Below are 14,701 nucleotides of genomic sequence, written 5' to 3' on the forward strand. Positions count from 1 at the left end.
GAACTTTTCATCTGCACAGGTCTCTTATTGAAAAGCTCAATCATTGATGGACAGTAAAACTGATCTGGCCAGGCCAGTGCTCATTTATCTTACTTAAAAAAACAAGACTGATGGATGGTTAAAGTTTTAGATTTCTATCAGAAACAAGTCTTTCAATCCCTTGGATGTAAATGGGGTTGCCACAGCCAACGCCATTTTATCTTAAATTGTTTCTCTCGTTATCCGTTTAGAGCATTCACCACGCATGAGGGAATGGCAAGGACATGATATATAAGCAGGAGAAACAATGTAACAAAGCCTTATTCTGTAACTGTCAGACATTTGATAGCGCGCAGCTGCAAGTCTTGGTTTTGACATGTGATCTCTCTAATTCGGAAGAAATTAACCCGCAATATGCAACTTATGTTGCTAATGAGCAAATGCAGTGCTGTAAACCCTTTTAATAGTGCATAGATTGAGAATACTCAGGATCACCTTGTTGCTGGTGCACCTAGGGGTCTTAAATTGGCTCAAAGCAGAACCATTTCTTATGAAATGTTCCAAAATTTTCTTGAAAGTTCCTTTCTCCACAATGCGTAGCTCTAGAGGCCCAATTGAATTGCTTCTCCTTGAGACCACATAGCCATGATCCACAAATGATGCATCCATCTCTCTACAACATTCACCAAGAACCCTCTCTTCAACTTCACCTTTGATCTCCCAATATATGATGTAGTGGCCTGGTTGAGTTAGCAGATCAGCATGGCTTGTAAAATCAACCAGTTCAGCTTTGGACTTGCTCAGCAATTGAGACCCTCTCTCTACCACTATCTGAAGGTCCTTTTCTGTGTTTTTGTCAATGTTTACTGTCAATATAAGCTTTCTTCTGCATATAAAGTTCAATTTTGGAGTCCCATTGTGGAAACCAGCCACTTCCACTACATCCCCTAACCTGTACCTATAAAGTCCTGAAAACATTATACAAACATTCATTATATTAAAATTTAAAATTGAAACAAAAGCAAGATTTTGCTTTTATTTCCCTCATTTTGTGATGTTTTAACTTCTACAGTAACTCAAATATTGATCAACACATCACACAGATCCTAATGCATATGCTTTTTGAGACCATAATATTATGGTCTTAATTTCATCCACGTATCCCAACTACCTAATTTTTCCAAATGTAACTAGTGGGCCATGAGTTTGGGAAAAAGATCAGATTTTTCCAAGATTGCTGCTGGTCTGCAAATAATCAACAGTCCACGTGTCTGTGTTGAATCGAGGCTTGGTTTGCTATAGGAAAACATAGTGATGGGGCATAGACACGTCCAAGTCAAAGTTCTATTGATGAAAGTCGTTTATGTCAGGGCAACTGGTTGAGCTGGCCTAGTAAAGATGCTAAAATGCTTAAGAAAAACACTAACTTTAACTTGGGTTTAATATGCAAAATTAGATTAACTTCAAACACCAAACTGTCTCACGATGTTCTAAACCCAACTCACGTATCACTTGAATTGGCAAAAAACCAAACCCTTGGGACGTTACATGCTTCATGTAGAAATGTTTGCTAAAAAATTGATATCCATGAGAAAAAGAAAAAAGAGAAGAGAAAAGCAATAGTGGCAACTTACCAGTGAAAGTAGTGAGGACTATCTCATATTGCTGTCCAACCTTGACTTGGGATAGTGGGACTGGTTTATCTTCTATGAAGTCATCAATGGCTAAATTGCAATCTTGCTTATGTCTATGGAGTGGTATGAACTCAAAGTAAGAAAAAGTTGGTACCACAGCAAAAGTCACATCCTCTGGAGGCAAACAAGGATCCACATTCACCCCAATCCAACTCTCAGTTGATCCATATTCTGCACTAACTAATGGCACATCCCCTGCAAAGCGTCTGAGTTTTTTCAAGTATGGTTGCATTGATCCTGTCATTATAGAATACACATACTTGGCATTTGGCCAGAGCTTGGGAATTAGACCAAACCAATCCAAATCTTCCAAGCCCTTGCAACTAGCTTCGATTTTTGAAGCCAATGTCGGGTTTGGGGAGATGATATCCAAGACCGCTTTTCGCACGTTCGGTAGATTGATTCTTTTGCTTAGAGTGCCATCTCTGATGTCATTGCACAACTCTTTCCAGAGTTCTTCAAAAGTGATGAAGGCCTGCACTATGCTATAGGCAAAGGTGGAGGTTATGAACTCTACTTGATCAGAGAAGAAGAGGCCAAGAAGGAGATGGCAGTATGTTGATTGTTTGCAGTCTCCACTTGAAATGACTTCTTCTGGGCTGCAAGTGAATGACTTGGTTTTTTCCTGTTTGATCTTGAATTCTTGGCTGGCATAGTAGTGAGTTGTGGCTGTTCCTGCTGTTAATCCTCCCTTAGTTTTGAACTGTCTGCTGCTGTATATGAATTCCAGGATCCTCCCTCCTTCCCTTGTTGGATAAACTCTATAATCAAGAGGAAGAAATCTCAGTAAAATTAAAGAGCCACTTCAAGAAATTTCTAAGTATTCATGATAAAAGATTGGAATATTTCCGTAAGATATAGGTTCATATATATTGAATGAAAGATTCAGAAGTTCAAATAGTTATTCATAAAATAGAACAATGAAAAATTTGTAGTGTAGCCAACCTTGATCTGTAAGCTGCAGCCAACCTAAATATTTGAAGAGTGGTCTGTGCGCTATGGTGTGTAAAGGGTACGTACTTCTGTCTCCCATCTGTGGTTCCAGAACTAGAAGAACATTAAACCCAAAAAAAAAGTGAGAAAACATAAGCCAAATTGCAAAACCAGAGGTAATGGTGGCTTTTTTCTTTGAACTCAATACAACAGCAAAAATGTTCCGAGCAGGCATAAGATAGCACAAACAAGGTATATTTTACTTAGTTTGGTCGAAAACCAGGAATAATGTAAAGCACATAACCTAATGAAGGAACCTACCTTAAGGAGAGAGTGGTCATAGGTTGTTGGGTGAGTATAGGGCCAGTGTCCCCATTTGCAATTCTGTGAATATAAGGCTCTAAATCTGCATGTGAAGCAAGGGGCACCAAAGAAGTGTAGAGAGATTCCAATACAAATCCATCTACCTCTTGGATTTTGATGTCCCCCAACCATTGCTTGAGATATTCCACACTGCAGTTTTGCTCAAGTATCTTCCTGAGTGTCTGTGTTTGAACCAAACCAGCTTTCTCAGTCACATCTTCAAACCACCCAATGATGTCTTCTCCATAGTTGCCATTGCTCTGGTTATTCGTACACTCAGCTGGTTCCATTGGAGAGATTCTGAGAGGCTGCAGAAAATAATAAAGTTGGTACAATTGTTAGTGGGGGTCCTGACTGCTCTTGTTTCTCTCTAGCATATATATGATTTATATAGAGCAAAGCACAACATTCAAATATCTCTCTTGGATTATGGCAATCTATCTTGAGCTAGCCTTTGTCGTTTATTAAAAAGCTCAACCAACCTTCTTCTAATGTTGCACAACCTCACTCTTCTTAGAATGGTACGATGCCTTGTAGACCACAAGACATACGTAGTGTCATCCTTTTCTGAGAGAGAGAGAGAGAGAGAGAGAGAGAGATTCTTCTTTGAAATTATATGGGGACAACGATTGCTAAGGGACCAAAACCAATCAGCTTTGACAGCTTGGCCTCGAAGCACTATGCTCTATTTTTCCCTCCAATTACTAAGCCACCCTTTGAAAAATGAGAAGGATTTTATGATATATAGTAGTGCCTCATTCGTACATAAATGCTCTCATCTCTCATTTTGGTGGAAGGCCCCTCTGCCCACCTTCCTATTTCTACTGCTAAGGCAAGGTACAGAAATTTAGGTGGACAATGATCTCATTCTAGTTTCGTAGGAACCCAAGTCATAGAAACCCAAGTTATAGGCACATGTGGCAATAAGAGGAACACCACTTCATCAAGTCAAAGACAGAAAATGGTAAACACACCAAACCTACCATGACAATTTTGGGATGGGATAATTAATTCCTAACAAAGTTAGACTGAAAACTTGATCCATGTATTTAGAGAAAAACATTTAATACAAGGTAATGAACTAGAACAAACTAAACTTTCATCATCTCCAGCTCATTCAAGTAACAAAAGCAGATTTTCTGTACTTTGCTTATCTAGTTATCACTTTTTTTGAAGAATCATCTTTCCCATTTTCTCGCTAGTAGCCTTAAAGTATTTGGAGCCATGAAAGAAAAGATTGGCGTTTAGTTGGAGTGAGTTTTGCCTGATGTAGACTCATCAAACCATTTTCCAAGAGCATAGGGCGCTTTGGGATGGAGATGCAAAAGAGGAAATCTACTTGCGATTTTGAGCTTCCTATTTATGCTCACTTAAAGAAAGGGTTGAAGCTTGACGAGAAGATACCAAGCTTCCTTCAAGAAGCTATGTTTGGCCTCTTATTTCCAGAATTTTCATGCTCCTAAATTTTCTTATTCTTCATGATTTGTGGCAGATTATGCATATATGTATCGCGTATGTATGGCATGCTTGCTCAATCAAGTGGCGACTGACCTTAGCATTTCTTATAAATACATAATCACGATTTCCCTATTTATTACAGCTCACAAAAGTCTATATTTATAACTATTAAGATAGTTGTTAGATTTTGTTCCAACTCTTGTGGACCTCTACGGACCAGTCAGCCTTGGATAAAAACTGTCCCCTCATTGCGTGCATATTAGCAAAGACTGATAAAATCAAACCCAGATTTTGGGTAGGGAGAAGAATGCTTTACCACCCAAACCCACTGGTTTTTTTTTTTTCATAAACTCACTGGTTAATTTCACACCATTGGTGCACTGCATATTCTGCAGAAGAGACCCACACCACGTCCTATAATTTTGTAGGCACTTAATGTAATATCCTTTCCTAGCTGGATAATTAACAAGTGGTTGTGCAAAGACAAGCTTTACTTGTCTCTTGGGGCCCTGCCTTCTAAATGTGTCCAGTGCAAGGACCATTTGTAGCTTCACTTTCTCCATTTCACCATCAGTGATGTAGCTACTCTCAACTATTTAAATCTCATCCAATCCAAGTCCATGTCCAAAGATATAATTATTACAATTATTTGCGAGTTTTCCCCAGCCAAAATGAACATTTAGTTATGATGAAATTAATCAAACATGTGTGTGTTAAGTTTAGGAGCCACTCATTTACAAGCCAATATCTTTTTCCAGATTTTGTGGGGTTTCTAATTTTCCCACCTGTTTCACATAAGATTTTAGGGGTCAAAAACCAGCATTTTCCATAAACCCAAATGATTTTAAAAAGGTACTAATCAACCTTGATTAGTTTGTAAAATCTATTGATGTAAAGTTTCTTCATGATTTAACAGATGATGTTTAGCTTTGTTGCACCCTGCAGAAACAAATACATGACTCCGAAACAAATATTTTTTTTTTGGTCTCAAGATTGTTAGATTTAGACTGATATAATCTCCCCGGAGGAAAAAGAAAGCTAGATATTTTCCAATGTCACAAGAAGAGAAGTTCTTCAATTAATACTAGTTTCTGCAATACCATAACCCGCCGACCAAACGGGGCCTAAAGAACGAACAAATCTTATCTTGATAATACAAGGACATTATGTATGAGAATCAACAATTAGAAACACAACGTTAATAATGCGACGAGGGTAGTGTAACGAAGAAGGCGACAGTTGGATCGTTGTTATTTTTTTTTCCTTTTTTTTTTCTTTTAAATTTCAATTTGCAACAAGTCGTCGGTACCTCAATTCTTGTCTGTTAGCGTCCAGAGAGGTCACTACCATAGAGTTGATACTTCATTTTGTTCGAAGGGAAAAAGGGGTGCTAGTCTTGTTGTGTTGTGTGAGCAAAGATTTCCAGTTGTACTTGCTAACTTTTATTACCCAAGTGGCAAATAAAAGCTGTTGGCTATTGCAGTGAAAGTGGAGAAAATGGAGAAATAGAACAAAGGAGAAGAAGAAGAAGAAGAAGAAACAAAATCTTCTCAAAGAAGAAAAACCTGAACAAAATCTTCCCAATAGACATGATAAGCTTTTTTTGGCAAAGCGATTGAGTCACACTTATCACAGATGATGACATTAATGTGGAAATCCCTCTCAAGACAACCAGAAAACCCTGGACCAAAATTAATCTCAGAAAGCAGCTCTACAGCAAATATAAAACTCTGGACCAAAATTAATCTCAGAAAGCAACTTTACAGCAAATATAAAACCCTGGACCAAAATTGATCTCAGAAAAGTCCTAATGCTGCAAGTTCAGCAAGCAGTTTATACTTAACATTGGGTGCAAGACAGCAGCAGAAAAACCAAATTTGACTAAGGACTTAAGCCAGATGACCATAATTCTCAAGACATCAAGTCACTGAGGGACCTCATTCAAACAATAATATTAATGGACAATCACATAAGATAGAGGCTTAGAAAGACAAGCGTCTTTGCGAATGATGAAAACAGTAGCTGATATGAGTAGGGTATGCAAGATTTTGTCTTATCCCAACACTGAAGCCTCTCTTCACCCTCATTTCATCTGACTATGTCGGGAACCCATCCTTATTCCAGGTTCATCAAAGCATCAACCTAGATTCTCTTAATGAAATAACTACAAAAGTCCATACTGTAGCTTTGATTTTGACAGCCATTCAAAGGGGAACACAAATTGACAGCTGTTATTTCTTTGGGGATGGGCCTTTCCCTGCATGAGCAATAAATCTCACAACTTCATCACATATGCAACTTGCAATACAAACTAATGATATTTTTGCAGCAATGTCAACAAATGTGTCTGGCAGTAAACGCAATTAATGATATCTAGGTGGGTGGAATGCCTACCACAACAAGAAACTAATTTGGCAAATCATTACAGATGAATGTGCTTAGTCATACACACTCGTAGAATATGTAAAAATTAGGAACCAAATAGAGTCAATATATTGAATATTGCTCAGTTGAGTTGCTGATACTAAAGTTTTTTTACTTTCCCTGTCTATTCGAAACTTTTCTCTGCAATTTTATTATTTTAGGAATCTTGAAGAGCCAAAGTTTCTAGCACATCATGGTACTCTGAAAATCACCTGCAGTTCTTCTCTTTTTCCTTTTGTTGGAGGGTGGTAGCCCTGGTTGGGAGGAGTGAGAGTACACCTAGATTCACTATTTACTCTGTATGATTTTAACTTTTGCTTTCCTCCAAACTGAAATTGCCCAAGGACTGCAAATCTCTCCAGAAGATTTATTATTATTATTATTATTTGTTCAAATTTGAAACCTATATCTACTTGCAAATTAGGTTGCATTTAGAAGAATTGTGGAAATGAATCTATTGTCTCTTTCTGTCTATTCAACAACATTTTCTATTTAATAAATAATAAAACATGCTAATTTTGGACATTGAATAGAATGTTTTCTTTAGATTTCCGATTAATATATCTCCACCTAGTTATATATTTTTGAAAATGTTAATTCATGTATGATTAGTTGCTCTTGATATAGAGGACGAAAGCCACACCTGGGTATTGATACAGAGATCACATATATATTCAACATGCCATTTAGCCAAAGCTAATTGATTAGGTTCTTCTGCCATCCAGCTGGGCCGATAGACACTTCGACAACTTTTTTAAGGTCCAAAACGTTTATGTGAAAGTTTCTTCAATAAATTGAATGATGTAATATACAGGGATTGAATTGTGAACATCAACTCTGCGATACAAGAGGCCATCTTTGAATTAGCTAAACACAATTTCTAAGAGCTACAGCATTGCTAAGACTCAACTGTCAAAGAGAATTCGGAACTTCACTCGCCTTTTGATGCTACCCATTCTGTCATACCCAATGCCGATCTTACTATGCATCAACTTCATAGCTAAATCTGCATTGCCTGCTTTCCTCAAAGCATTGATTAGAACAGTTCGAATTCGTCCTGGTATTTCCCTACCTCTGTCCACAATCCCATCAGCCAACTTGCAAGCTTCCTTGAAACGGCCAGCTTTGCACAAAACATTGATCATGTCTTCAAAAGCTGTCTCAGGAATTACACCCATTGGTGCTAGCTCATCCAAAATCTTGCAAGCTCTGGCTACCTTTCCCGAGAGACAAAGCCCAATTGAGAGAGCCCTGAAGGAAGCAGCAGTTGGTGTGATGCCCTGATCGATCATCATATCCCACAGCTTCAATGCCTCTTCATTTTTGTGCTCCTTAAACAGTCCGCTGATGAGTATTGTGTAAGTATAAACTGTCTGATCACAACCTTCCTCTTCCATTTTCTTAAAGAGTGCTAATGCTTCATCAGTTTTTCCGCCTTTAGCTAGGGCATCAATAAGGGCATTATAGCAATATGAATCCTGTGGACATCCCTTCTCAATCATCTTTTCGAAAAGGCTTTCAGCTTCATCTAGCCTCCCAGCTTTTCCGAGGCCCTCGATCAGACTAGAATACAGCATGGCATTAACTGCCATCCCACTGCCTTCACAAAACTGAAAATACTCCATGGCCTCCTCCACTCTCCCACTCTTACATAATCCATTGACAACAACGCCGTAAGTTACCACATCCGGTTTGAGCCCATCATTTTTCATTCTCTCAAAAAGCTTCATTGCCTTTTCAATGCTCCCACATTTTGCATATGAATCGATCAAAGATGTATAGTTTGCCACATTTGCTTTACAACCCTTCTGAATCATATCTTCAAAAACAGCATATCCTTCCATACATTTCCCACCTTTACAAAGCCCATTGATAACTAAACTATACGCGTGCGGAGGAATTTCAAGTCCTTTCTCTTCCATTTCTTGGTAAAGACCCAAACATGAATCAAAATCTCCTTCTGAATAACATCCCTGTATTAAAGTCATATAAGTAATCTTATCAGGTTCCACATTCCTCCCCTCCATAGCTCTGAACTTCTCCATTGCTTTCTGGGTTTTCCCTGCCTTACAATACCCTTTAATCATTGTGTTATAAGTCACAATGTCTGGTACAATTTTCCCACCTTCCATAACCTCAAAAACCCGCTCAGCGGATTCAATAAACATCGAATTTACCAATCCATTCACTAAAAAGTTATATGTATACAAACTAGGCTCAATCCCATTCTCCTTCATTCTACGCCAAACCCACAACAGCTCATCAACCATTCCAAGACAGCCAAAACTCTTAATCAAAGAATTAGCAGCGGCAGAATTCATCAAAAAGTTCTTGTCTTTAAGTTCAGCAAGAACATATCGAATACGATCCAAATCACCAGATGAAGATAAAAGGTCAATCAAAGATACATAGCATTCAAGCTTATGATGATATTTCTTTTGCTTACCAGCCCAAGCAAAGAACCGCAAAGCGGTTTCGGGCTTTCCACGAAGCTCAGCAGACTTTAACACATATGCAACAAAATTGGGAGACAATTTAATCAAGAATGTATGACAATAAGAGTCCAAATTGGCTTCCATCTTCAGAGACCCATCTAAAAGATTGAGAATTTGGGCAACCCATGGAGATGGGTCAAAGTCTTGTGGGTTCGATACTATATCAGAGACATCATTGAAAGGCTCTACCCATTCTGGAGGAGGAAGAGAGTTGGTGAAGACCCACCTCGGATTTGAGCTGAAACTTGACATGGAGTGAAAACTCGAGGCTTCTGATGAAGAGTCACCATTGATGTACGGACGGGGAGGCCTCGGAGGAAGAACATGGGTTGCTGAGAAAGAAAAGGGAGCTCTCAGTAGGGTTCTTCTCATCAGGGTTTTGGGTGTTTGCCAGTGTGCTCAGCGAGAGTGAAGCTAAAATGGTGAAATGGTTTATGAAGACTGAAAGAGGCACTGGTTATATTTAATAATTTGGAGGATTTTAGCACAACGGTCCCATGGTCTAGTGGTTAGGACATTGGACTCTGAATCCAGTAACCCGAGTTCAAATCTCGGTGGGACCTTATTTTTTGCCCTTTTCCATGTTTTTAAGCTTACATTATTTTCTTGTTGATTACCATCTTTTTCTTTTCTTTGCCAGACCAAGGAGAAAAATATATTCATCTCACAAACGAAATAAAAATGTAGCACTTGGGCTTACGCCTATGGAAACAATCTCTGACGGAAGTGAGTGTGCTGCTATGCATAAGTCCAATTACCACATTGTTTTGCAAGGAAACAATCCTACTGGCCCCACTCCTACACAAGGGTTGCCCAAGGCCCAATTTGTTGATTTGGTTGGTTTTAGTAATTTATTCCTTGGTTTCTTTGTTTCTTCCTTCTGCAATGTGACATCTCGGAAAACTAATATGTACTGGCTCGTGATTCAAAAATAAGGTAGGCTAACTTCTACGTAAATTTTATGAAACGAAAAGTTTCTCTTGAAATTTTGGCTGAGTTTACTTTAATTTTTATGACATTTCCCAAATTGTATACTATTAGATTTCTTTATACAATCAAGATCTTTCACATAAATATGTAATATGTATAGAGACATGAAGACATACCTAGAGCCATCTTCCTTGAGTACACAGCCTCTGAACTCATCCAATCTATAGTAGCAGTAATCCTAGCAAGAACAGGAACGGCTCAAGACTTTTGCTCTATCTCAGAATCTGTTTCAACTCTCTCTTTATGATGAAAATAGGTTTAGAGAACGTGTTTGATGAGAGCAAGGCCTTAAGCTTATATATGCTATGTCAAGTCGTCTCTACTCATCACCGATAGCCGACTTGACTTATCTTCCAAGCCCACCAAATCGGTTCACGAACAAAAGGAAATAAATAGGACCCCTTAATAGGCCTCAAAACCCTTCCTTATTTCACAAGGTTTAGGGCCTCAAGGTACAACTTAATTCTCCCACTAGATCAAGCACTAGAACAATAAGCTTCTATATTCCGAAAGGTTTGATAATCTTTATTGGCCATGAGTTTAAAACAGTTAAGTCCTTCCCCTCAAGCTATCATGAAAAGTGAATAGACAAAACGAACTATAGACAAGCACTGCTCTCTTTGTTAAAACCAGCTCATCTATAATCACATAATGCAATCTCAAAACACATGAAGCACCTACAACGCGAACCTTAATATGTACTGATCTTTAATGTGAATCTTTATGCAATTTCAGTACAAGTACCCATTTACGACTTAGCAAGAGTCAATTCGCAATGTTATTAAAACAATAGTATCTCAAAAGAGACCATAAACTCACATGCATAAACAAAATTGCATAATAAGTTTAAACAACTAAATAGTCAAAATGGTAGAATTTATTCAATAATAAATAAAACTGTCAACCAAATTAACATCCATAAATGCAAATCCCTCAATCCAGAAAATAGCAAAATAAACAAACTAGTAAAATATCATAATGAGAACAAGACTCCCACTAGATTGCAGTATCAAAACTAGGAAATAATATCATGCTCTCAACATGTCTCAAAAAAGCTTCTGAAGGCAAAAACTTTGTGAACGGATCTGCAATCATATCTTGAGTTCTGATATGATCAAACCTGACTAGTTTGTCCGCCACCTTCTCCCTCACTATTAAATATTTTCTGTCAATATGCTGAAGTCCAGACGACATCTTGTTGTTTATGCAGTGAAAAACAGCCGCAGTGTTGTCATTATATATCTATATTGGTCTAGAGATCGAGTCCACCACCTTAATGTCTTTAATAAAATTCCTTAGCCATGCTACATGAGAAGTGGCTTCATAGCAAGCTATGTATTCTGAAAACATGGTTGAACTCGAAACACCAGTTTGTTTAACACTCTTCCAAGTAATAGTTGCTCCTACCATCTTGAAAAGAAAACTTGAAGTAGAGATGTAATCATCCTCTGCTTTTCCAAGATTTGCATAAGCATAACCCACAAGCTCTAAATTTTCTGTGTGTCTATAAAATAACATATAAGCCTTTGTTCTCTGTAGGTACCTCAGACTCTTCTTTCCAGCTATCCAATGTTTCATTCCCGGATTTGACTGAAATCTCCCCATCTTGCTAATGCACAAGGCTAGGTCTGGCCTTGTATACACTTGTGCATACATAATGCTTCCAACTAGAGAAGCGTATGGCTTGTTCCTCATCTCATCTTCTTATTCTTTATTCTTAGGGCAATGCTCCTTCCTTAAATCTCATTTAGCTAACGGAACTTTCTGTCCATAACACATACTCATGTCAAAACGCTTGAGTATCCTCTCAATGTATGCCTTCTATGATAAGCTTACAAGGCCTCGACCTCAGTCTCTCTGAATTTCAATGCCCAATACAAAAGCAGCTTCTCCCAAATCCTTCATCTCAAAATTGTTTGAAAGTAGTTCCTTAGTATCCTTCAGTAAATTGTGGACATTTGTAGCCAAGAGTATATCATCGACATACAGAACCAGAAAAATAAATCGGCTCCCACACTTCTTCAGATAAATGCACTGGTTAGCTATGTTCTCTTCAAAACCATAAGATGAAACAATTTGGTGAAATTTGAAATACCACCTCCTGCTTGCTTGCTTCAGTCCATAAATTGCCTTGCCAAGTTTGCAAACCATATGCTCTTTTTCCTCCTTTGCAAACCCTTCAGGTTGCCTCATATAATTTTCTTCTTCGGGTTCACCATTCAGGAAGGTAGTTTTGACATCCAATTGATGCAAAAATAGATCATAATGCGCCACCAAAGCCATAATGATGCGGAAAGAATCTTCGGTGGAAATTGGAGAAAATGTCTCAGTGTAGTCAATTCCCTCCCTTTGGGTGAATCCTTTGGCTACTAATCTAGCCTTAAATCTTTCGATTCTTCCATCCTTATCCTTCTTTGTTTTAAATACCCACTTCGAGCCTATCAATTTCTGACTCTTGTGAGGTTCAACTAATTCCCATAATTGATTATTCTTCATGCTTTCGAGTTCATCCAACATTGCTTCCCTCCATTTGTCTACATTCTGACTCTCCATAGCTTCTTTAAAACTTGTTGGATCAATCTCATCTCCAATGTCAAACTCTGCTTCTTGTAAGTACACATAATCTGAATTTGCTGTGGATCTTCTTGGTCTATCAGATCTCCTCGGTTGTACTGGTTCTTGTGGATCATTTAACTCAGGATTCTCGACAGCTTGTTCTTGTGGATCAACCGGTTCTTCAAACTGAGGATTTTCCAATACAGTTTCACTTAAAGGAATCAAGGGTGTGACATCTTGTTCAACATTCTCAATCACAGCTACATCACCTTCTTCTTCAAAAATAAAATCTTCATTCCCAGTAGCATTCTCCTCGTAATCTATAAACTTTGCACAACCAGTCTTAACAATTCGGGTACTATAATTTGGACAATAAAATCTAAAACCCTTTGACCTTGCGGGATAGCCAATAAAATGACAGTAAATCATTTTAGGATCAAGCTTATTCTCTTAAAGGTTATATTCTTCTCTTAAGGGTTACAGATTCTAACTTTAGCTTTGCAACCCCATACATGAAGGTGCCGCAGGCTAGGATTTATGGAAGTCCAAATTTTGAAAAAAAAAAGTCTTAGGTACGGAGTTACTAGGCACTCTATAGTTTGTTGTTTTGATCGCCTCTCTCAAAAAGCATAGGCAAATCAGTTTTGGAAATCTTCCTAAGAACCATGTCCTTCAAAGTTCGATTTCTTCTCTCAGCTACACCTTTCTGTTGCGAAGTTCCTGGTGTTGTGTAGTAAGCAACTATTCCATTATCTTGTAAATACCTGGCAAAAGGTCTAGCACGTCGTCCTCCTTCATCAAAACGTCCATAATATTCACCCACTTTGTTTGACCTCACAATTTTGATCTTTTTCTCAAGTTGCCTTTCTACTTCAGTTTGAAAAATCTTAAACATTTCAAAAGCTTGAGACTTTTTTGCTATGAGATACAGATAACCAAAATGAGAATGGTCATCTATAAAGGTGATGAAATATCGATTTCCATCAATTGTTTGATGAGGGAACGGTCCACAAATATCTGTGTAGATGATTTCTAAGAGATCATTACTGCGAGTTGCACCTTTCTTCTTAGTCTTAGTGAGCTTTCCTTTAACACATTCAATACAAATTTCATCATCACCGAAAGTCAGTGATGGCAAGATTTGTTCCTTAACAAGAATTTTCATTCTTTCTTTTGAAATGTGCCCTAAACGTCTATGCCATAGCCTAGTGGATGTTCCTTCACGTCTAATATCTTTTTCTCACTCGATTCAGCTATTAAAACTTCACAATCTTTATTGTAATTGAGACAATATAATCCATCTTTATTGTCTTTGAATTTTGGGATACAAAACATCTTTATTGAATCCAAAATAAAACCAAGTCTTAATAATCTTGAATCAGAAATTAAATTTCTCTTTATTTAGCGTACTGAAACTACAAGATACATAAGCGAAATGGCTAGCTTGAATTAAATATAATCATGAGTGAGATCATAAACGATCTCATTCATTCTGAGAATAACTTCAAAATCAAACGTCCATATTTTGAAGTTTGATCCAATGATCTTTCAATTTGCGAGAAATTGATTGAGGGAGTGTTCAAAGCTGTAAGGATTTGCAAAAGAAAGTATAATTACTTTCCAAGAAACCGATTCTCAATTTATTAAGAGAAAACAGTTTTTCCGTTAACTTTATTCACAAAACTAACAAATAACATATGCAAGCTTCCTCAATTAAGTATCACACCTTTGTGGCAAGAGATTACTTATAGCTTACACAAATTACGTGTTATTTTGTGCCATCATAAACAAATTACAGGATAGATTCTA

At 37.7% G+C, this 14,701-nt stretch overlaps 2 protein-coding genes, 1 non-coding gene and 1 pseudogene across 3 annotated transcripts; 1 reads left to right on the forward strand and 3 right to left on the reverse strand.

Annotated features, from left to right (window-relative positions):
* Positions 1–47: 47 nt before the first annotated feature.
* DFL2 (Auxin-responsive GH3 family protein) lies at positions 48–3,422 on the reverse strand. The gene is made up of 4 exons (XM_088251271.1): positions 2,928–3,422; positions 2,619–2,720; positions 1,614–2,434; positions 48–947 (listed from the first exon to the last, which is right to left on the reverse strand). The coding sequence occupies exons 1-4, from the start codon at positions 3,257–3,259 to the stop codon at positions 409–411; spliced, it is 1,794 nt and encodes a 597-aa protein (XP_088107397.1). The 5' UTR covers positions 3,260–3,422; the 3' UTR covers positions 48–408.
* Positions 3,423–7,620: 4,198 nt separating this feature from the next.
* Positions 7,621–9,782, reverse strand: LOC110772269 (Pentatricopeptide repeat (PPR-like) superfamily protein). The gene is made up of 2 exons (XM_088249815.1): positions 7,791–9,782; positions 7,621–7,688 (listed from the first exon to the last, which is right to left on the reverse strand). The coding sequence occupies exons 1-2, from the start codon at positions 9,716–9,718 to the stop codon at positions 7,622–7,624; spliced, it is 1,995 nt and encodes a 664-aa protein (XP_088105941.1). The 5' UTR covers positions 9,719–9,782; the 3' UTR covers position 7,621.
* Positions 9,783–9,837: 55 nt separating this feature from the next.
* TRNAQ-CUG (transfer RNA glutamine (anticodon CUG)) lies at positions 9,838–9,909 on the forward strand. The gene has a single exon. It is a non-coding gene; the product is annotated as a tRNA-Gln (tRNA).
* A 1,669-nt stretch (positions 9,910–11,578) lies between these two features.
* On the reverse strand, positions 11,579–12,031 carry LOC148296040 (secreted RxLR effector protein 161 pseudogene; annotated as a pseudogene).
* Positions 12,032–14,701: the final 2,670 nt, after the last annotated feature.

This window comes from Prunus avium, chromosome 3 (assembly GCF_965620075.1).
Source record: "Prunus avium chromosome 3, drPruAviu1.hap1.1, whole genome shotgun sequence".
Taxonomy (NCBI): domain Eukaryota; kingdom Viridiplantae; phylum Streptophyta; class Magnoliopsida; order Rosales; family Rosaceae; genus Prunus; species Prunus avium.

What these genes read in the sequence shown, in the direction of transcription:
- DFL2 (XM_088251271.1), bottom strand. Translation starts at nt 3,259, where the DNA reads ATGGAACCAGCTGAGTGTACGAATAACCAGAGCAATGGCAACTATGGA. An exon ending in ATGACCACTCTCTCCTTAAG is followed by an intron (nt 2,721 to 2,927) that starts GTAGGTTCCTTC and finishes ATGTTCTTCTAG; the next exon opens with TTCTGGAACCACAGATGGGA. An exon ending in AGTCCTCACTACTTTCACTG is followed by an intron (nt 948 to 1,613) that starts GTAAGTTGCCAC and finishes TAATGTTTTCAG; the next exon opens with GACTTTATAGGTACAGGTTA.
- LOC110772269 (XM_088249815.1), bottom strand. Translation starts at nt 9,718, where the DNA reads ATGAGAAGAACCCTACTGAGAGCTCCCTTTTCTTTCTCAGCAACCCAT. An exon ending in AGAATGGGTAGCATCAAAAG is followed by an intron (nt 7,689 to 7,790) that starts GCGAGTGAAGTT and finishes CTTGTATCGCAG; the next exon opens with AGTTGATGTTCACAATTCAA.